Below are 23084 nucleotides of genomic sequence, written 5' to 3'. Positions count from 1 at the left end.
TTATTAGCATAGAAGATGAATTGGTATGCCAGGAGTAGAGGTGTTTATTTCCATGAGACGTTTTACAGCATATTGGGAGAGAACACAGAGAAGAGTATGACACAGGTCTTATGCTGTTATTTTTCTAACAATGCAATTTGAATATTTTCTTTTTTTATTTTTAAATTTATTTAATTACTTTTCAAATACAGTATTCTGTCTACTCCCATTCCATCCCACTCCCCGTGCTCCCCCCTCCCTCCGATCAAATATTTTAAATGTAACTTTATGTTTCTCTGCAAACTGAGGAATTTGTGTGCATGTAGATTCTTTATCCTATAGTTGCTATTTCAAACCTACTTTTTTATATTTTTATTTACCCTTTTCCATGTGATACAATGTACTGTACCACCCTGTGTCATTTTCATGCCTATGTAGAATGTGTTATCACTATGTCTTTTTAAAGGGAATTTTTTGGAATGAAACAGTTCTGAACAAAATAAAAAATTGCAACACCATAGCCCTTTAGGAACTGCAAATATGTCCATTTTCTTTCTACAATTTAATAAGGCCAGAGATTGGTCTTCTGTTGATTATATTCTGCATTCTACATATAATCTGCTAGAATTCTATTTAAATAGTATTCTATTTAACTTTTTGAAAAACAGGATTTAACTTTCTTTTTTTTATTGTTTCAAGATATTTTTTTTCTCCAATTTTTTAATTTAATTATTTTTCAAGTACAGCTTTCTGTCTATTACTCCCATCCCCTCCCACCCCCCATCCTCCCCCCTCCCTCCCATTTCCACCCTTCTCAGTTGTTGTCCATGTATCCTTTATATAGGTTCTTCTAAATCCCTCCCTTATTTCCCCTGAAATTCCCTCCCCTCTCCCCTCTGGTCACTGTCAGCCTGTTCTCTATTTCAATGTATTTGGTTATATTTTGCTTGCTTGTTTGTTTTGTTGTTTAGCTTCCTGTTAAAGGTGAGATCATACAGTATTTGTCCTTCAACACGTGGCTTATTTCACTCAGCATAATGCTTTCCAGTTCCATCCATGATGTTGCAAAAGGTAGGAGCTCCTTCTTTCTTTCTGCAGCATAAAATTCCATTGTGTATATGTACCATAGTTTTTTGATCCATCCATTTACTAACGGGCACCTAGGTTGCTTCCAACTCTTGGCTATTGTAAATTGTGCTGCTATGAACATTGGGGTGCATATGTTCTTTGGGATTGGTGTTTTAGGGTTCTTAGGATACAATCCTAGCAGTGGAATTGCTGGCTCAAAAGGCAAGTCCAATTTTAGTTTTCTGAGAAAATTCCATACTGTTTTCCATAATGGTTGTACCAGTCTGCAATCCCACCAACAGTGGACCATAGTCCCCTTTTCCCCACACTCTCTCCAACATTTGTTGTTTATTGCTTTGTTTATGATAGCCATTCTCTCCGGTGTAAAGTGGTATCTCATTGTAGTATTAATTTGCATCTCTCTGATAGCTAGCAATATTGAGCATCTCTTCATGTGTCTCTGGATCCTCTGTATGTCCTCCTTGCAGAAATGTCTGTTCAAGTCCTATGGAACAGAATAGAGAATCCAGAAATAAACCCAACTCTCTACAATCAATTAATATTTGACAAAAGGGGCAGTAACATAAAATGGGGTAAAGATAGCCTCTTCAACAAATGGTGTTGGGAGAACTGGACAGCTACATGCAAAAAAATGAAACTCGAGCACCAACTTACATCATACACCAAAATAAATTTAAGGTGGATAAAAGACTTAAATATAAGCCGTGACACCATTAAAGTCCTAGAGGAGAACATTGGCAGGAAAATCTCAGATATTTCACGCAGCAACATTTTTACTGATATGTCCCCTAGAGCAAGGACTATAAAGGAAAGAATAAACAAATGGGATCTCATCAAAATAATAAGCTTCTGCGCAGCTAAAGAAAACAGCATTAAAATAAAAAGACAACCAACTGTATGGGAAAACATATTTGCCAATGATACCTCAGACAAAGGTTTAATCTCCAAAATATACAAAGAACTCACACCACTTCACTCTAAGAAGACAACTAACCCAATTAAAAAATGGGAAAAGGATTTAACTTTCAATGGGAGGTTGGCGTTTCATCATACAATGAAACCAAATGTATTTTGACATAATTATTGCCTACTATAGAAAGTTTTTATTTGTGCTTTATGCTTATGTATAATAAATATATAGATTCAGCCTAAGTCATTCTGCCTGTGAAATATGGAATAAACTCAAAGAAGCAAAAAAAAGCCTTTAGGTCAGGTTTAATAATGAAGCAGTACGTATAGCTTATGTTTCATTCATTCCTAGAAGTAAATGCTGTATAGCTTAAATTTACAAAGCTAATATCACAAATCTGCCTAGTAAAAAAATAGTTTAAAAATTAATGAAGTAAGAAAATTAAATAGAGCAATATTCACATTATGCTGCAATAATTTACTTGAGGTTCAGTGTTCTGAACTTCAGGCTGAAGGTAGGTAGCTAGGCTTTTGTCCATCATGTGATGAGCAGAGACAGTGCCTGATGGCCGGGGATGGACAGAAACACTTGTGGAACAGAGAAGGGAAGGAAGGAGAGGAAGAAAAGACAGAAAGGAGAGAAGGGGAAAAAAAGGAAAACCTGGGGGCAGTAACAAGAGAACAAGAAAAACTGCAGAAAAAGAAATGATAACTATGTGATTTGATAGAGGTATAGCTAATGTTGCAATGACTACCATGCAGAAACATTAGAAATGTATCCAGTAATATGGTGTACGTACATCTTAAACTTATATGGTATTGCACGTAAAATGTATATCAACAAAATATTATGTAAATGAAAAGGTACTTATAATATTAATAATTAGCAAAAATGTCTCAGATAAGTTAAAAGTGTCCATGTGAAAAATCAAACTTTACAAATATTAAATATATAATAGAATGATTGTATGCAAATATTTAAAAACATTAAAAAAACAAGAAACTTTAATAAATATGATAATTTTATCAGTTAAATATTTTCTCTAGAAATCACCCTGCCAACAAAATAATGAATCAAAAGGGAAGAAATATATGTCAATTAACTATGATTACACTTGTACCATTTTGTATAACAACTGTTTCATTTTCCATTCAGAAATGTGACAGAGACGACTTTAATTGCCTAATACCAACTTGGGTGGCCACTGATTTTCTTTGATGAACGGAATCTGAATCAAAATGACAAGTGTAACAATGGCACTTCTGGGTCAGAGCTTTGAAAGCCAATTCTTCATTTCTTTCTTTTCTTTTTCTTTGACACTGGGAACCAGAAATGTCCTGACCAGGAGACTGGTACTCAGCACTGGATCTCAGAGTGAGGTTTATGTAAAACAAAAGACCAGGTAACTCATAATGAACTCAAATCATGAATGGTATATAAATCTGTAGGTTTATTTCTGATTTTATTTTATTTTTTTCCCTATAACATATTTAATGTTAAATGTTATATTTAATGCTATAGAGAAAAAAGTAAAATGTATATTTTTATTATTTTCCATACTAGATCCCAATTTAGCATAATTTAATTAATTCTTCTTAGATGCCAAACTTTATAAAGAACACACAGAACATTTTTTTAAACCCAACAAATTAATAGAAATTTTAGACCTGGTATAAACATGCTATTCATAGAAGATGAATCTCAAATGGTTTCTGGTTTCGAAAGTACAAGCAAATTCTGATGATTTTCAGGGGGACTTTATCCTTGGTCTTAATGCCCAATGCCATAAAACCTACACATGTTAAAGGCCAAGTGGCAGAGCATTATGGGTATGACTCACATTGCAGTGACCTCTATTTGAAAGCCCAGTATGTGCTGCAGCCATTCCCTTCCTGGTATTTCATATACGATCAATTTGTCACTCTCTTGGCTTGTTCAGGGTGCAATACCAAGCACCACACGCTATGTGTAGTAAACAACAGAAATTTATTACTCGGTGTTTTGGAGGCTGAAAAGTCCAGGGTTAGGTGTCAGCTGGATCAGATTCTTGTGACGATCATCTTCCTGGCCTGCAGATCCTTAGAGAGAGAGTGCAAGCTCTTTGGTGTCTCCTCTCATACGTGCACTAATTCTGTCATGAGGGCTCACCTTCACGCGCTTGTCTAAGCTGAATTAACTTTCAAAGGTCCCTGCCCCAAAAGTATCACCTCACCGTTGAGACTGGGGCTTCAACATATAAGGGAGAGCGTAATTCAAACCACAGCAGTCACTAAGCCTCAAGCACCACGGGGCATTTGCCCATCAAGCCACTCAGGCTCAGCTAGGGCAGCTCAGTCACCTTAGGCAACTTTTCAGCCAGAATACTCTAGCCATTTCTCTTCAGTTGTTCACAAAGAACTCTCATTAGATACCCCTCCGGGATGGTGGCCACAGATCATGGTGATAATGTAGGTCAGTTCCCAGCAGTACAAGACACTGCGTTAAATCAATCATTGGCTCTTACTCTTCTAGTCCACATTCAGAAATCGTTATTCTTTTCAGTGACTTAGAGTCTATGATTCAGGTATCTCCTCTAACCTGTATTTTTTTGAGGCTAAGATGTGTTACCCGGTAAACTAAATTTCCTGCTGCAGATTATCAGATAGTATGGAAATCTATCTGATTATCATTCATTTTTTTATTTTAACAAATCATAATAGTTTATTTATTAATATCCTCCCCATCTGAGAGTAAGCAATAAAAATGCCTTTTGAGCAACATTGAATGAGGACACAGCACCACCTCTATTCTACTTCTGCTCATAAGGTTTTGACATTATTATTTGGTTTTAAGCCCAAGGGGCTTTATCTTATTGCCAGATCTTGGCCTGTGCTCTACAAATTGGAGTATAATTTGGTAGAAGAAAGCCTCTGGCTACTTTGCTTTGTCATTCTGTAGCTTAGGAGATCTAAATTGCCCCAAACGGGGGCTCTGTAAGTGCTAACTCCTTTCTTTCCCTGTTAGAAAAGATCATGCCGGCAATCTCCCTGCATGAACTTCTAATCGTGTTTGACCTTTCTTCTAAGGCTGATCAAAGAACATGAATCACTCAGCTTCAGATCCAGAGTGTGGGTAATTTAGTATGGATTTTATCACAAGTGTGGCTTCCTCTGGTGAGGGGAGTGAAGATTTCCCTTTTCTCTATGTCTCAGAGAATGAATTGTGAATACTGATGTCAAGAGGTAGATCAAACTAGAGTCTAACATTAAAACTAATGATTTACAAAAGAACATTCACTTTGTTATATATTTTAGAGAGTGTTTGTTGTCCATTCTTGTGGGGCGACTTTTCCCGCAAGTCCCCTCCTCTGCCATGGATGAAAGTAAATAAGACAAGACATGATCTGCTTGGGGAGGAGAGGTGGCCAATCCCTCTAAAGGGAAGAGCCATAAGCAATGGCCAGTTTCTCAGGGGAAAAAGGCCTCTAGCTCCTTCCTCCAAGTGCTTTTATCCGGTTGTAATACACAGGAATACAGGGCAGCAAGGATCAAACAGTAAAGACATTTCAAAGAAATCTGAGAGCTCAGTCTGAGTCAGTGTGTGTCAGGAAGGTGGTTTTGCAGGAAGGTTTAAGATTTCCTGCTTGGACCCTTAACATATGAATGAAAACACTCTTAGCAGAGCAGGTTTCACAGGTTTTTCAGGAATTCTTTGTGATGCCAGATTTTTCCCCAGGATCTGCTCTAGCAAAGCCAGGAGCTGAACCCCTCCCCATAAGGTATTCAGGCCTAAGGGGGTTAGAGCCAGAAAGTGCTTCTCCCAGAGGACCTGGGAACTCGGGCTATGTCACATAGCAAGGGGGCATAGATCTATTGCTTGCTCTTTGTTGCAGCCCCCAGAGTCCTTCCATGATGGCCTCCGGAGTGAATATGTCTGGCTCAGGTTGCCCCTCCTCTGAGGGGACTTACCCACCAACAACATAGACCATGCTGTGGGGGCAAGGAGAGGAAACTGAGGCAGCATTTGCTACCAGAGACAAGCTTTGTCTCCTGTGGCTCGCATTCCGGAGGTCACTCACTCATCCTTAGCCACAGGGAGTAGAGTTACAATTCCTGAAACCAGGAACACTTTCTGGGTTTTTATGAGTCACAGAAATTATCATCACACTTAAACCATTATTACAAGATAACTGTGTTTCTGTTGAATATATGCCAGACCCTATGTGCAAATTTCTCACAATTTTTGTGACATCTAACTTAGTATTTAAAAAATATCTTCTTGGAACTAGCTTGTCTACATACAAATGGTGTGTTTTGGAAAGACAGGTTTATATTGTTGCAGTTCAGTGGCAATAATGGAAACAGACAATGTTTGTAAGGACTGTGTGCCATTGTGTGTACATTACCATAGTTAGTCCTACAGAGTAGGTACAAAATTTCCCACATTCTACAGTGAAGAGAACTAATGCTTATAATTTAAAGAAATTGCCAAGCTCAGATGATTAGTAAGAGGTGGAGTTTGGATTTTAATGCTGATGTGCTGACTGCCGTCGCTGAACTCTTTATCACATCTCCGCATTATCTCTCAGTAGACTCATGTAGGGTAAAATGTTAAACACTCAAATTTCTAATTACTCTTCTTGAATATTTATGTGCACAATTTGATAATGTACAGTTTTACAAATTTATCACATGATTCTGCTGATTGCGACGTCCTAAGCTCTGATTTATGAGATTTCAGTACTTCAGTTGCAATTTCCCCAATGGGCACGAGTTTCCAGGTTTGAAAGCTCAGTCTCATTAAAGTTTATTATTTTTCACCATTCTCATTCATCATATTTTAATATCATAAATCTATTTCAAATATTTCATAAAAAATCCTGGTCCCAAACTTTGGCAAAAATATTGTTTTAAAAGCTGGTAAAATATTTGTGTTAGTGACACATTCATCACCCAAAGGTCACAGCTCAAAAGGGGGAAGAGTTAATCTGGGGACCTTTAGCTGAAACGCTGTTCTCCAGCTGATGAATGCTGTTGGGCCCGTAAAAGTGCTCTGGTATTCTGCATCTCTCATGGTGTCTACAGATACCAAATGGAACACTTGCTCAAAAATTAAAGTACTTTCTCAAAAACAAATCTGACCCTGGCCTTTGGAATCTAGTAGAAATACACAAGCTAAGAGAGATTGAAAATACAAAGTTGAGAAGGTCAGTCAGGTTCATTAGAAAGGATAAAACGCAGTGGTGGTGGAGCCGTCATTAAGGGTAGTGGCAATCATCACCGTGTTAAGTCCTGAAATTTACCTCGGGGTGAGCGGGGGGGGGGGGGGCANGGGGGGGGCGGGGGGGGGGGGGGGGGGGGGGGGGGGGCAGTGGCTCTGTGATTTCCTGATGACCACTTTCTGAATCTATTACCTGATGATAGATTTAGTCTCACGTTGCTCGATTGCTATGGTTGAAAGCATAACAAATACAAAAGTACCATTCCCTTCATTCATCGTCTATTCAATTTAAGCACATTTTACGGTAAAGCTGAATGATTTGGGGACCAGATGTTCGAAATACCAAGCAGCTCTAAAAAGCTCTTACTTGAACAAGGGAATGAGAAGATACCACCATCTACAATTTTATAAATAGCTAAATTTTATATATTTCAAAGCCTGGCACTTAGTAGAAACTGAAAATGTTTCAGAATAACTGAATCATAATGCCCCTATAAAAGAACTAGATATTTTGAAACATAATTTCCCTCATTTTCTTACAATTTCACTTCCATCACCTCTTTTTTTCCCTCCAAATCCACTTTTCTTTATTTTGGATACATTTCATTATATAAAGTTTTATTGGCTCTGAGGAAGCATAGATTATATAATATGGTCAGGTCTCCATATCTTTTTTCACCAAAAGCCCTCGGTGACGTTTTTAGCTCCTCGATGGCAACAATAAATTTTAGTGAACAGCCTGAAGCTGTTAGTCAATTGTTAATATCAAGGTGGTAAACAAAATACGTTGACACATGGCTTATTCAAACCTGGGACATTTCTACATTTCTCTTGGATAAGTTTCACATGCTACAACTTCTTCACTAGTAAGAGTTATTTTCTGATCCCTTCAAAATCTGATTTTTCATGTATCTTGTTTTATTATGTTTATGTCTTATAAAAATTAAATGCTAGAGACTTCGAACTCCACTCCACACATCACTTTTTGCTACTCAGGACACATGCAGATAAATGCATTATTGCCTGTGAGCATTTTATTTAGCAGGTGAAATAAAGGTCTCTCAGTGATATCTATGCCCCAATTTCTAGAACCAGCCAATATGTTGCCTTAATGACAAAAGGAACTTTGTAGATGTTATGAATGTCACACACCTCGAGACACATAGGTTACTCTGGATTATCTATCTAGTTGGGACCTGTATAATATGCAAATCCATGAATCTTCAAAGCCGAAGGATCTTTTGGGGCTGGGGCTGGGGAAAAGTAGCAGTAGAAGTGAGAGAAAAAATATGCAAAGCCAGTACAGGGTGCAGTGCTGTGACTGGTGCTGTGGGCAATGGGAACTCAGTTCTGCCAACAACTCCCCAGAGGCTAACAGATAGAGATTCTAGATTGTGTCTGAAAGATGAAAGTTGAAACATTCATCCCCCAGCTCTTGTACCCCACCACGGGCTTTCTCCGAGACAAAAACTTCCCTGCTTTCCATGTTTATTTGAATGAGGCTGAATGGGTTCTAGCAGTGAGAAGAAGGCCCTGAAGCCAAAAGCAAAATGATTGCTCGAGCAGGGGTGGGAAAGGGACCTTGTGAAGAGCCTCAGGCCAAAAGGGCCTGCCTGCTGCACTGCCGCCCAGAAAAGAAGGTCAGCGTTGGGACCAGTTGTATCTGCCAGAGAAAGGCATGACCCAGTGGGCTCAGGCTACTTACATCTTCCTCATCTTCCCGGGAGGGCGGATTTGGGACAGAAGTCAAAAATATAGTTGTTGGCAGTTCATTTTATTCACTGAGTGAAAACTACACACACTGTTAGGACAAATAATATAAATGAGAGGTTAATTTTCCCTCCCTTTTTCTAGAGCATTTACGTTAGAAAATACATGATTGTAAGTTCTCTTTTTGTATCTTTAAGATGTAAGCAAAAATTTTTAAAGGCTAAATAAGCTCCCCGGAGTGCAAACACCTAGGAATGTTTTTCTCAAGCCCTTGGGAGCCATCTATTTGAAATGTAAATACAGGGTCCCACACAAATAATGACTCTTTTATTATAAACTATTTTATTATAAAATCATAGGCATGACATTCTGTAACATAACAATATCATGCTCAAGAACACCATATGACATTTTAGGTAAAATGTCCAAATTAAAACGATAAATTATTACACCTATATTATTACCCTATCAACCACAGTCAAGCAGGAGTTACTTTTGCTGGACCCTGTATCTAGGACTGTAGTGCCTCTATCTCCCAATTTGTGTGGCAAGGTAGGAGCCTAACCTCTGCCGAGTGCCAAGCTCCAAGAGGGAGGAGGAAGAAGGAAGGAGGAGGGAAGAGTAAGCAAGTAGAAAAAGGAGGAAGAGGAGAATGAAGGGGATTTAAGGGGAAGAGTAAGAATGCACCCCCACTTGTGAGGAGGGAGAGAAGCTGCCGAGTCTAAATTCGTAGTTTTTTACAACCTAAACTTGGAAGTTGCATTCCAATTCTTCTGTGGCATTTTATTTCTTAGATGTAAGTCCTTCAGCCCAGCTCAAACTCAAGGGGAGGGCCAATAAGTTCTACTTTTTGATGTGAGGGATATCAAAGAATCTGTGAACATGAATTTACTATTATCACAGATCATTAAACTATTTAAAATCAATTTTTAAACTTTAAAATAATAAATAGTTTTCAGTTCAAATAAAATTTTAATTAAGCAGAAGAATTTCTGAGCTGTGGGAAAATACAGTTTCTTGCTAAAGCTACACACACACACACACACACACACACACACACACAATGCCAGCTCACCCATAATCAGATGCATAGCCATAATGAGTGAAGTTTTGTTACAGGAAAAATGCTTGACTTTCACAAAGGCTCATTCATTAAAAATAAAATTACCTTTGTATTCATTTCAGCTGCAACCTTTAAGCAATCAATGACTGTGTACTCACTGTAATCATTCTTTAAAATTAGAATTATTGAAAAGCTTTATGATTGCTGATGAATGAAAGAGAGTAATATTGATTTGTGACTGGGAGAGATGATTTCAGTCTGTAAATAGCTGCAGTTCTAGAAGAAATCACTGTACTTTGCTATTTTTTTCAGTATTAAAGTGGGTCAGTTTTAAATAAATTAATCATGTTTTTAAATTTTGTCACACATTATTTATAGTACTTTATTTACGTCATGGTTTAATCTAAGAAACTACTGAATACAAAATGAATTATACCAATTAAGAGACTCTTAAAGAGATTTCTCTTTAAGTAACCCTCACGTACCATCTTTTTTCAATGATAATCTGGAGCATAGGGAAGTCGGTTCATATTTCTGGCCACTGAATTAGTGATAGTTCTTGTCATTATAGTAGTGTCTTAGCAAGCATAACCCAAGTTATTTTCTGTGGCTTGAATGATGAGTACATTTCCTGTGTAACAAGTAATAAAACACCTTACACAAGTGGTAACATTGCTACTGTATAACCTAAAAAATACAAAGAGACAGAGATTATACATTGACATGAGAACATTATCCTTAAACATATTTCTTCTCCATTTCCTAAGTTTTCTTTTATTTTGGCTAAGTCATATGCTCTTTCTGTAATGTTACTTCTCAGTTTTGTTATTGCCTGAGAACAATTTTCAGTATACACGGTAAGCAACCAAACCTAACTGGAGTTGACTATCTCCACAGCACTATTCCCTCCCGTTACTTCTCAGTTCTCTTTACTTCCCAGCTCCCCATTCTTGAGGCAGTTCAAAGTCCAATTCCTTGAAATCAGTTGCATTCTACTCTAAGTTCTGTCTCTGACTACATATTTTTAGTTTCCTGAGCCACCTTCTCATCTTCCTACAACTGCCAACTAAATTTGAATTTTTTATATATTTAATCTTATGTCTTCTTATGCCAAACCCTCTTACTAGGAAAATAAATTCTCTCACTTGGCTTGAAATCCCATTTATAATCAGAGGCTCCAGAATGTATACCTCCAGGCCAAATCTATCTTAAGAACTCTGGCTTACTTTACGTATCCAACTACCGGAATATCCCTCTGTGCTCATAAATATATTACCATGCAGATAAGAATACAGTTCTTTTGTAACTCAGTTTTTATTGCCCCATCGAATCTATCACTTAGTCTTGTCAATTTAGTCTCAACATCATACATCAATTTTCTTCTCCCTTTAACAAAAAGTTGTTTGAGCCACTTTTATTGTTGGTATTTAGCAAGAAAAGGAGAGCAAAAGGGAACTGGACATTGAGTTTCATAAAATGAGGGACATAAGCCTATTTTTTTTGCTAGCCAGGAAGCTACAGCTTCACACCCCATGGAATTACAGCAGTGCTCTGCCAAGGGAATTAACCCTCCATCCCTCACCCTCTGGTACCGAGTTGTTTGGGGACGCAGGTGGATGTGTTGGACGAAGAGGGTGTGCCTGTCCAGGGGGTATGGGCATATCCAAAGTCCACAGGAGTCTGTGGATTTGATCAGCCTTTCTGAAAGAGCACCTGGTCCATCCCAAACCCAGTTAATATAATCCCAGGAAACAAAGAAGCTGTCTTTCTTGCCCATCGGGTAACACTTTCCCGTTCATTTGTGTGCTCTCCCTCCCAGGAGCACAAAACCATGTGGGTCTAACAGCAATTGGGCTTGCGGCAGATGGCGTGCACTCCAAAAGTAATAAGCTTTCTCTCCTTCTCTTGCCCACCTGGTTATGCACTCCCCCTGTTTGGTCATGCACTCTGTTGCCCAAGAGTATGGGACCACATGGTCCTAGCAACCACATGGTCCTAGCAACTGCATGGTCCAGAAGGGAGTCTGAGATGGGCTGCAGCAGGAACAAGTTAAGCTACATGGATGGGGATGGAGAACACTTAGCAGAGCCTGAGTATTGCAGCACAGCAGTGGACTGTAGATGGAAACACGCAGTAAGCTAGCTGGATGCTGGACTGGACTGTTCTTTACTATGGAGCACTAACTCTAACACTGGCTTTTGTCTTGGCCTTGATGAGAAAATAGTTAAACGTTTTCCTTGGGAAAACAGATGGAGATGGGACACTGGAAACCCAGAGGGTCACCATATTTCCACATGAAAAAAACATCTTGCTACCCCACACTCTCTCATGCATGAGTCCTTGAAATGCTTTCCTTACGATCATGTGGAACAACCTGATTTCCACCTATAACGCAACCATTATCAATTTCCTCTAAATCATTACAGTATTTAAAAAAGTTAACCTCCTGTTTTGATTTGCACAATTCTATCGCCAGAAAACTCTCAAAATTGCAAAGGACCACATTTTTTCAATATATCTGATTGTTGAATTTCCAAACTTAAATTACATTGAGAACCTTGTCAGTGAGTGTAGAATGAAATGCAAAATTCAATCTGTCCTACCAACCTCTACCTGCCTTTCCAGCAGTAGTCTGTGTTTGCTTTCCTCAGTCTTTATATTCTAAACTGTCTCCTTCTTTTCGTTCATCCAGAAGCTCAGCTCTGTCTTAACTGAGGGTCTTTAACAGGCACCATTTTCTCTACCTATAATTGTTTGTCTTGGTCTTCGGATGGTGATCTCAGTACATTTTCTCAGTTCTCCGTTGAATTGTTTCTGCCTCAGAATTATCTTTAAAATAACTCTTTAAAGCCAAATCATACAACCGATATCAAAATACTTCATCACACCCTTACTTTTGCTTACAGAAGGCATAGAAAGTGTTATGGTTTCTAATGGTTGTTCACTTCTCTGACTGTATTTGTAAAGGCTCCCTTGCCTAGAGACAGGAAGCTCCTACAGGTCAGTCAGGAATGTTACCCATCTTAACCATCTATCTTCCATACCAGTGCCTGATACATAGATGTGTTCAATCCACACGTTTAGAATTTTAAATGATGATCAGGCTTGCAGTTTTATTCTTCTTAACTTTGTTTCAGAATCTGAAAAGAAAAACAAGACGGAGACAAATGGCACTATAAATGCAGACACATTGGGCTTCTAGTCCTCTGGGTAGTGGGCTCGGCGTACGGAGAAGCCATCGCTGATGCCATGTTCTTCATAATGTGTTTCCAGTCTGTCGATGGCTCTGTTCCCCAAAACTCTCTACTTTCCCTGGGATTTATATTCTCAATACCTTTTAACTCTAAGCTCACTTCTTAATGTAAAAGCAAAACTCCTTTATACAATACATGATTTTTAGATTTCTGTTCCTGTTTAGCTTTGGAGCCACACATCCCCAATATGTTCATCCAACCACTCTGTGTTTCAGACCTATGAGACAGATTATGCCTAAAATTGTGTAGGTCTCATACTTCTGCACCTAACCTCTGGCCGGGAAGGGACAGGGAACATTGACTGTTTCCTCACTTAGCCTTGTTTGGCCTAGTAAATGAGAACTAGTTTAATAAAATCTCAAAAAAAATTAAATCAAATCTTGAATGGCCAACTCCCTTTTCAAAAAGCCACTGTCTAACACTATATAACATACCACCTCAATATCTGCTAACTTAAAAAAAGTGTTTATTATTCCTTTTGAGCCTCTGATTTGTCTGGCCTTGTTGTGTGTGTCTGTGTGCTTGGCCAGGCTCACTTATCCACGCCTATGGGACCATCTGTGGGCCACAGGGGTGGCTCTGTTGATTTCAGCTGCACTTTTGCTCATATTTAGGTGTTGACTAGCAGTAGGCTGGTGTAGGATGATCTCACCTGGGACAAGACTACTTTCACAGGTTTTTCACTTGTTTGAAACTATGATATCTCTCCATTACCCTGTTCTAAGGCAATCTCTAAGAAGGAAAACTGGAAGCAGAAACTGGCAAGTATTAAAAAAAAAAGAAGGAAAGAAACTCCACAGATGGGTAGAGGTTACAAAATACCAGGACGAAGTTCAGTTTATGGGAGTGGGGAAGACAGGGGTAGTGGAACTAATGTAATCAATCTATCTTCCCTGTGGTAACATAGTTTGAATTTTAATATAAATGCATAATGAAGTATAAATATTTTTGGCTTCATAGATAATAAGTATAGAGAACTATAACAATATTTTGTATTAAGTACTTTTAAATTGTATTGCTGTTCAAGTATTTTTATAAGATCTGTTATAATAATATTATAACTCATTTGCATGGGTTACTATATTCTACTTAATACTGTATATGAGTGTATATATCTGTTTAAATCATTACAACTATATTGTATTAATACTTTTTAATAATTGTCTAATGCACTATATTCTGATTTTTCTAGAGCAAAATTAACTTTCTACATTTTTTCCTAACCTTATTCAAGAACAACTAATGTATATTTATTTTCTCTTGTATCCTTTTATTTTGTGACTATAGTAACTAATTATTGTAGTATAAGGGGAGAATATGATAGAAGTGAATGTCTCCTAATTTTTATATATATATATATATATATATATATATATCTCAAAAGGTAGTAACAGGGATTTAAATATTTACTATGTAACAAATGAATAACAGATGTGAATAATATTTGCTTTAGGTTGTAACTTTAGTCTGGATATCATTGCTACTTTTTTGTTCCAAAAATACCATTTTAGATTCGAATAGTTTTTTAGTATCTTCATCAAACAAATAATCTAAGAGAACATCATAATTGAATAAAAGTCATAAGGCCCTGGCAGGTGACTTAGTTAGTTAGAGCATTGTGCCATACACCAAAAAAGTTGCAGGTTCAATCCCAGTCAGAGTGCATACCTAGGCTGCAGACTCAATCTCTTTTCAGGCGATGTATGGGAGGCAACTGACCAATATTTCTCTCTCACAAGAATATGTCTCTCCCTCTTTCTTACTCTCTCTCTAAAATCAGGAAACATACCCTCAGGTGAGGATTAGAAAAATGGAAGTCATTAAGTATTTCTAATATTTGAATTTATATGTTAATCAGTTTTGAGGAGTGCTTTTGAATATAAGTTTATTATGTGCTTTTTGTTATTGCTATTATATCTCTTTAGGTTCTCAATGAGTTTAGCAATACATTGTTATCAGCATCTTCTAGTACATTAAAGCATCATTGTATAATTAACAGTGATTGTGTGAGAGGGTGGACTAGAGACAGTGCAGGTATTACCGGCATCTCACACTTGTATCAGGTCACAGTGTTCGGCAGTAGCAAAAGAAAGACCATAACTTGGTGCCATTGTTTAATTTTTATCTATCTGGGAACTAAAAAGATAGATAAAATTCAACTAAATAATTTAAATATTTAAAATAATGACATTTGTTTATAAATAAAATAAATTTAGAGATGGTAGATAATGTTGAAAATACCTTAAGAATTTTATAAGTGTACATTCAAAGGAAAAAGTCTTCTCAATACTATTACTAATAAAAGAACTTTGTCTTGAACTACATATTCTGAGAAGAAAACCTTTGGACTATCTCTAGCAATAGCTAATAGTATGAGATTTACAAACCCCAAATGAGTCATTTTTCATGTCAATGTCACTTCATAATCAATTGATGGTTGCTAAAACTTAATTTAGTTTGAGTTTCTTCTGATCATATTTAGAGTTTTACAGAGAAACATGTTCAATGTAATTATATTAAATATTATAAGACATCTGCCAGGTTTAAAGTAAGAATCTATTTTAAATGCCCTGATATTCAGGAATCTCAATTATACTGTGCAAAACTAAGAATTTAAAAAAAAAAATTTACTAAATAAAGTACTTGAACCCCAGTAGTAAATCCACCAGTATGAATCTCCACATTTTAGTTTTGCATTTTCTAAAGCAAGACTGCTGAGTAATTAATTAGATCTAGACTATTGCATGAAATCTGATATTGAATGAAAAGTTTAATCTACAGATAACAATGTGAATATACAGAAGAATGGATTGACCTTAATATTGTTCTTTTAAAAAGTTCCTCTTTTATAAATGAAAAATAAATTTATAAATAAACCTCAAAAGTGACATTTTGGGTCATTTTAGAGAGTGAACTTGCACTTTTTGATGTTGATAATAGCATCATTATTTGTTGGATAACTTTTAAGTGGTCAAATAAAGACATAATTAGTTTCAGTAGCTGGAGAAGGAAAAGGAAGAAATATTATTATATAGTTTTGGGTTTTTTTAGTTTTAAAGTATCATTTTAAACTACCTAAATGACTTTCCTATAATTTTTATTTATACTATTAATGGGTGGCATGTCAGAAGATACTAGGGAAATTCTGCATTAGCATACCGGGGTCACTTGGACTCTGCTGTATCATAATTCTTCATCTTAAAAGAGATGGCATCAAGATCAGTGTCCCAAGGCCTGGGCCATTTCATTTCAAAAGGAAAATTTATGCAAATTACATAAGAAAAGGTAACATGGGCTGTTCTGCAGAACATACTGGATTTCGAAGACAGTATAAAAATGAATTAAATTATTCCATGAATAATTTTTGTATCCATTGCTTGTTGAAATGCTATTTTTGATATGTTGAGTTAAATAAAATATATTATAAAACTAAACAGAATAGATGTGCAGTGCGTGATAGGGTTTAAAACGTACTTGAGAAAGTATACCCTGCAGTATGGCTAGGGCTGCATGTCATAAAAAATAATGGAATTTTTAAAAATTGCCAGATGCATAGGCCTAGCTAGAGTTTTAGCAGATTTAAATCTAATGTAGTTGGGCTAGTATTCATAAAAATTACAAAGTAATTCCAAAGTATAGGATTATTGCTATTATTTCAAAAATTTTCCTATTATCAAAGTATGGCCCCTGAAGGCTACTTTTATTTTAATTTATCAACACATGGAGAAAAAACCAAAGATACAGATCAATTCATGTGCTACTTTTCAGAAACATTTCTTTTAATCCAGGATTATCCATTTAAATTTTGAAAGAAGATATTTATTTGAAACTTCATTATAATTTCTACAAATCTAAAATAAAATAATTTTGTTTCACTTTTATTAGATTGTATTGACTATGCTATCACATTTTCCCATTTTCCCTCTTTGACTCCCTCCACCCAGCACCCCTGACTCCCGCAGTCAGTCCCCCACCAAAGTTCACGTCCGAGGGCCCTGTGTGTAAGTCCCTCTGCTACTCCACCATCTATACTGTACTCTATATCCCCACGGCTATTCTATAACTACGTATTTGTACTTCTTAACCCCCTCACATCTTCAACTGTTTTCCCCAAACCCCTCCCATTTGGCACCCTTCAAAACACTCTCTTTATCCATGATTGTGTGTCTGTTCTTGTTTGCTTAGTTTGCTTTTTAGATTCAGCTGTTGAAAGATATGTATTCAATGCTATTTTATTATTCATAATTTTGATCTTCTTTTTCTTAGGTAAGTCCCTTTAACACTTTATATAATAAAGGTTTGGTGATGATGAACTTAGATTTTTACTGCCTGGGAAGCTCTTTATTTGTCTTTTGATTTTAAATGATATCTTTTCTGGGTAGAGGTATCTTGGCTGTAGGTCTCTGCTTTTCATGACTTTCAATATTTCTTGTCAATCCCTTTTAGTCTACAAAGTTTCTTTTGAGAAATCAACTGACAGTCTTATGGGAACTCCCCTATAGGTAACTAACTGTTTTTCTCTTGATGCTTTTAAGATCTTCTCTTTATCTTTAACATGTGGGACTTAGTTATGATGTGCCTTGGAGTGGGGGTCTTTGCATTGTTTGAGTCTCTCTGTGTTTCCTAGACTTGCATGTCTATTTTCTTCACCAAATTAGGGAATTTTTCTCTCATTATTTTTTCAAACAGAGTTCCAATTTCTTGCTCTTTCTCTTGTCCTTCTGGCACCCCTATGATGTAAATTTTGCAACACTTGAAGTAGTCCCAGGGGCTGCTTACACTATCCTCATTCTTTTTAATTTTTTTCTTAATCCCTGAAAGTGTATATTAGCTTTGATTGAGATACTATGCTTATCATTGATCAAATCCATACAAGACTGAAACATTACATAGTTACAGTTTGTTACAATATTAAGATTTTAAAAGTTCACAAATTTTTATAAATATTTAATAATTATTGCAAATATAAATGTTGATATACATTGATATAATAAACATTATCTTTTACTATATAAGTAGCTCTATATCCTAATCTTGTGTCCAAATATGCTAAATGAAAATTAATAAAAATGCATTGAAATATTAATAGATTTTTATTGACTGAACAATGGTATAATTTAGCTAATTATTTTAGGCATCAGAAACTTGTGTATAACTAATACAACCAAATCTATTACATAGCGATCTGATTTCACCAGTTGCTGCTATAAAGGGCAAATTATCCAAGACAAAATCAAGTATACTTTTTTCAATCACATGCCATCTTTATTTTAGTTCATTAAATTTTGTTTTTGCTTTATTTTTAAAAGTTAGACTGTTTTAAGATAAAAGTTAAAGTCTATTTGTAATNCTAAATGAAAATTAATAAAAATGCATTGAAATATTAATAGATTTTTATTGACTGACCAATGGTATAATTTAGCTAATTATTTTAGGCATCAGAAACTTGTATATAACTAATACAACCAAATCTATTACATAGCGATCTGATTTCACCAGTTGCTGCTATAAAGGGCAAATTATCCAAGACAAAATCAAGTATACTTTTTTCAATCACATGCCATCTTTATTTTAGTTCATTAAATTTTGTTTTTGCTTTATTTTTAAAAGTTAGACTGTTTTAAGATAAAAGTTAAAGTCTATTTGTAATTTAAAGTAAAATTTAAGGCAAAGCTGAAATGGTTACTTAAAACTGATCAGGTGGGAAGAGGCACAGGATGCCGCCTGAAGCATTAGGCTTTCCATGTGATTCCAAATGCCCACCTACACATAAGTGGGGTTTTCAGTGAAGTGGGAAAGTTCAGATATGAGAAGGAAAACACAGTTTTAGCAAATTATCTTCCTACTCTGACATATTATGCTCAGAAGGTTTTGGAGGAGTGCTTATTAACTTTAGCCTTGGGAAGACTTTAAAGATTGGATTTAAAAGAAGAAAACTAATATAATCTTTGCCTAATATATATGAACCTAAGCACCTAAAAGATCTGATGGATAATGCATGTCATTTATTTCACAGTAAAATTATCTCTATACATTTTAACCAAAATATCTCAAGAGAATGCACTTGGATACTTTGGTTCCTTTAATTGTATTATAAATTCAGCCCACATATTCATTTTTCAAATTTATGTCCAGAGAGTGAAGTAAACCAGATGGCATCACCAAAACATAGGCTTTGCAACAAGGTTTATTCCTCATCAAATACGTTTCTGGCAATTTCTCAAGAATACATCACAGTTAATAAAACTTATTAAGGGCTTGTGTTCTTATTTTTATAATATGGAAAATTCTAACTTGTTTTAATGTGGTAGGGGGTAAAGACATTTCACTGATTTTAGTTTTGGGAAAAGCCAAAAGTTGCTGGATGCCAAATCTGGTCTGTAGGAAATCACCTGGGTGATCTGACATTTTACAAAAAAACTCTACATGAGATGTAATGCGCGAGAGGGTGTGTTGTGATGAAGCTGCCAATAACCAGTTGTCCATAGCTGTGTTTTCATTGTATTGCATGTCTCAACCACAGAACATTGAGATAGTACATCTTATTAATTGTTTGGCTTAGAGGAGTGCATTTGTGATGGATAGCACTTTCCTAATCAAAAACCACAGTTAACATGGTCTTAATCTTACCATGACTTTGCTGCAGCTTCTTTGGGCATAGAGAACCAGGTGACTTCCATTGGGATGACTGGATCTTGGTTTCCGGATCGTAGCTGTATACCCATGATTCATCTCTAGTTATGCTCCTCTGGAGGAAATCTGTTTCCTTGGTAGTGGTTTGAATCAAGTCATTAGCAACTTCAGCATGATATTCCTTCTGCTCTAGTAGCAGAAGCTGTGGAACAGATTTTGCCATGACTCGTTTCACATTAAGATTCTGTGTCAAAATCTCAGACATAGTACTTCCTGGAATCCCCAGATCAGCTTCTGGTTCTCACTCCATCAGTTACTGATTTTTGTGGCTTGCAGTCCGTACGTGTGCAGCGTTCTCAGGTGCTCTGCTTGTTACAGGCCTTTCAGAAAGTGAATCACTTTCAACAGATTGGCAGCCATCTCTGAAGGATCTGTGCTACACCTTTATTTGCATTGCACTCATTGCTTTGTCCCTGAAAGCCTTCTGAATCATCCAAATAGTTTTCATGGAAAAATGTCCAAGCAAAATGCAAAATTTGGTGCAGATTCACTGCTCTGTTCACTCAGTCATTGTGAATGTGACCGCCATACAGTACATATGTTCACTCGACAGTGTTTACTGCCCCCACTGACTAAGACAGTGAAGTTGTCAGTATTCATACATGTGCATTCCAGTCTACTCTCCTTAGATATCAGGTTACATTGAGGCTGTGCAAACCATTCTTGTTTTATATTACAGTGGCTAGACTTTGGGGGGACAGAATTTGATATGTCCTTTATACATCCTAAATTCTGAGTTGACTGAAAATTTATATAAAAGTAACTTCACAACATTTGAAGTTTTATTCATTCTTAACTTTAAACATGAGCATTATTTCATGATGTGACCCAACCTTGGGATTCTGTACTGATTTCCTCCTATTCCATTTTTTATTCGCTCTTCTCACTCTCAAATTCTATGGATACAAAAAGAGTCACCCACAGAAAAATGGTACTCTCAAGGAAAGCCAGAAAATGTTGTAATGAGCCAAAAGTTTGGAGATGACAAATGATCTTTGATCACCACCAATATCACCCTCTGTATAAGCATCTTTATATTTCTCCCCTAAAACTTAAAAAATGCATTTCTTACATCTTTTGTGCCAGAGCAATGTATGTCTTAGGGTCCTGCTGTCAGGAAAAGTGGAACACACTATTCCTCTTCCATCAGAGGAAAATTCAGTATGAATGATCACTTTTTAATCTGCCCCCTGTTAACATTCCCAGTTATAAATGTTGCACAACACTTTGAAGCCCCTTGCCCCGTGCCATAACTCAGGTATTTCTTACAGTGTGCATTTTGAAAGATTTTTTTCTTGCTATGTGACTTGCAAATATGCCCTGATGTTTGTCTTTTGACTGCGTCTACTGAAGTGCAACTAGCCTATAGAAATAGTTTCACTGACAGGTTCGCTTGTCTACGTCCAGCAGGTACAGCACATTGAAGGGTTTGTCAATCTAATATATAGACTAGGCTCTTCTCGTGCCCTTTCAGTGACTGCATCAAAGGATGGTTTTAGAAAAGCTGATACTAAATTTTTCAATAAATTGGAAATGTATGCCCTCAAAAAGCTATAGGCCCATTTATAATAATACTGCTTTGCCACAGATTTAATGTTTAAGCATTAATGAACTACTTAGAAGTTGCTTAAAAATGTCTGTGTAGTAATGAAAAGAACAGACATTACTATTCCAAAAGGTGCCCTGCAGAGGCAATGCATTGCTGTTTGAATTGTGCATTGCTTTGCTAATCAAATTAATAAAAGCATTGAAGATAATAAAACTTCAGTTAAATCTATGTATATTGTAAAATGTAATCACAAACATTTTCAGACACTTGAATGAAAATGAAAAGAAAAATGGTTATTATGGTCTTTTTCAATCAGTTCTAACAAACACAGTTCATTTGTACATACAAAAATTTTACAGTAGCTTTTGTGTTCATGTCAATGATATTCTTGCCAATAAAAATTAAGAGGTATCATGGAGACACAGCATGTCATAATCGTTTGTTTTATAAGTGTTTTCACGGACAGACTGCCTATCTATCATGGATTAAACTCCTAGAGTACTATTTCAGTAAAGTATGACTATTTGATAAATACATTTTGTAACACTTTTATTTGTGGGCATGTCTATCATTTGGAGATCCAACTGCAGCAGTTTTATTTTAGTTTTATTTATTTCTCGGAAGGTTGGTTTTTTAAAAGATTTTGTTTATTTATTTTTGGAGAGAGGGGAAGAGAGGAAGAAAGTGAGGGAGAGAAACATTAGTGTGTGTGGTTGCCTCTTACACAACCCCAACCAGGAACCTGGCCCACAACCCAGCATGTGACCTGACTGGGAATTGAACTGGAGTACTTTTGGTTTGCAATCCAGCATTCAATCCACTGAGCCACACCAGCCAGGGCAAACTGCAGAAATTCTAAAAGGCTGAGTTGTTTTTTTTCCTTTTTTACATTTAAGAACTTTGTAAATCATAATTTCATCGGTAGTATGTAAGCTTCATGTTGCCACCAGGAATCAAAGCCATTATATTTCTCTTTCTCTAACTTCAGCACATGTTTTTTTCATTTTAAACCCCAGGCTTCCTGCCATCAATCTGCATTTCCAGGCCAGCAGCAAATAGGGTAGGAAAATTAAGGAAAACAATGCTATAACTCTCTGCTGAGACAACTACATTTAATGAACAATCTCAAAAATGACACCTAACTTGCCTTAACATAGTTCCACCCATTCATAAGGGACAGTGAGAAATGTGGCACTGTGCTCAGCTAATTTTTTTTTAAACTAAGCATTGAACTGTGAACATTGGAAGGTCAATAGGAATATCTGATAACATGTTACTACTCACTGAGTTAAGTCTCCAAGCAATGCTATGTACCCATGGACTATTAATGTGTAAAAATAGCAAGAACAAAAATTTATGTGAAGAAATAAGGCCAAATTTGTTAGTGAATGTTTTTGAGTCAAAAGCAGTCAAAAGTGACTAATTATAGTGACAAAATGGTAGAAATACATAATAACAAAACATGACTTTCAATGCTCCATTTTAGGGAGCTTACCTTCTCTGAGACTTTAATTTTAGAAAAAGGAATTGATATTTTCATTGTCATTCTATTCAGAGTTTGACAGTATTTATTATATCAATATAAAGCAAACCAATCAATCAATGAAGGTTAAAAAAGTAAAAGAAGAAAACAGTATT

General features: G+C 36.2%; 1 protein-coding gene across 1 annotated transcript in view; it reads right to left on the bottom strand.

Annotated features, from left to right (window-relative positions):
- LOC118998851 (speedy protein C-like) overlaps positions 1-20060 on the bottom strand; it is a 29945-nt gene extending 9885 nt beyond the window's left edge. Inside the window, 1 exon segment of the mRNA XM_037063250.1 lies at positions 19835-20060. Within this exon segment, the coding sequence (XP_036919145.1) occupies positions 19835-20060 (226 nt within the window).
- Positions 20061-23084: the final 3024 nt, after the last annotated feature.

The sequence above is a fragment of the Sturnira hondurensis genome, unplaced genomic scaffold, assembly GCF_014824575.4.
Source record: "Sturnira hondurensis isolate 20B ecotype Veracruz unplaced genomic scaffold, ASM1482457v3 Scaffold0014384, whole genome shotgun sequence".
Lineage (NCBI taxonomy): Eukaryota > Metazoa > Chordata > Mammalia > Chiroptera > Phyllostomidae > Sturnira > Sturnira hondurensis.
The sequence above is the reverse complement of the archived record's forward strand: the minus strand, read 5'-3'. Positions and strand labels throughout refer to the sequence as shown.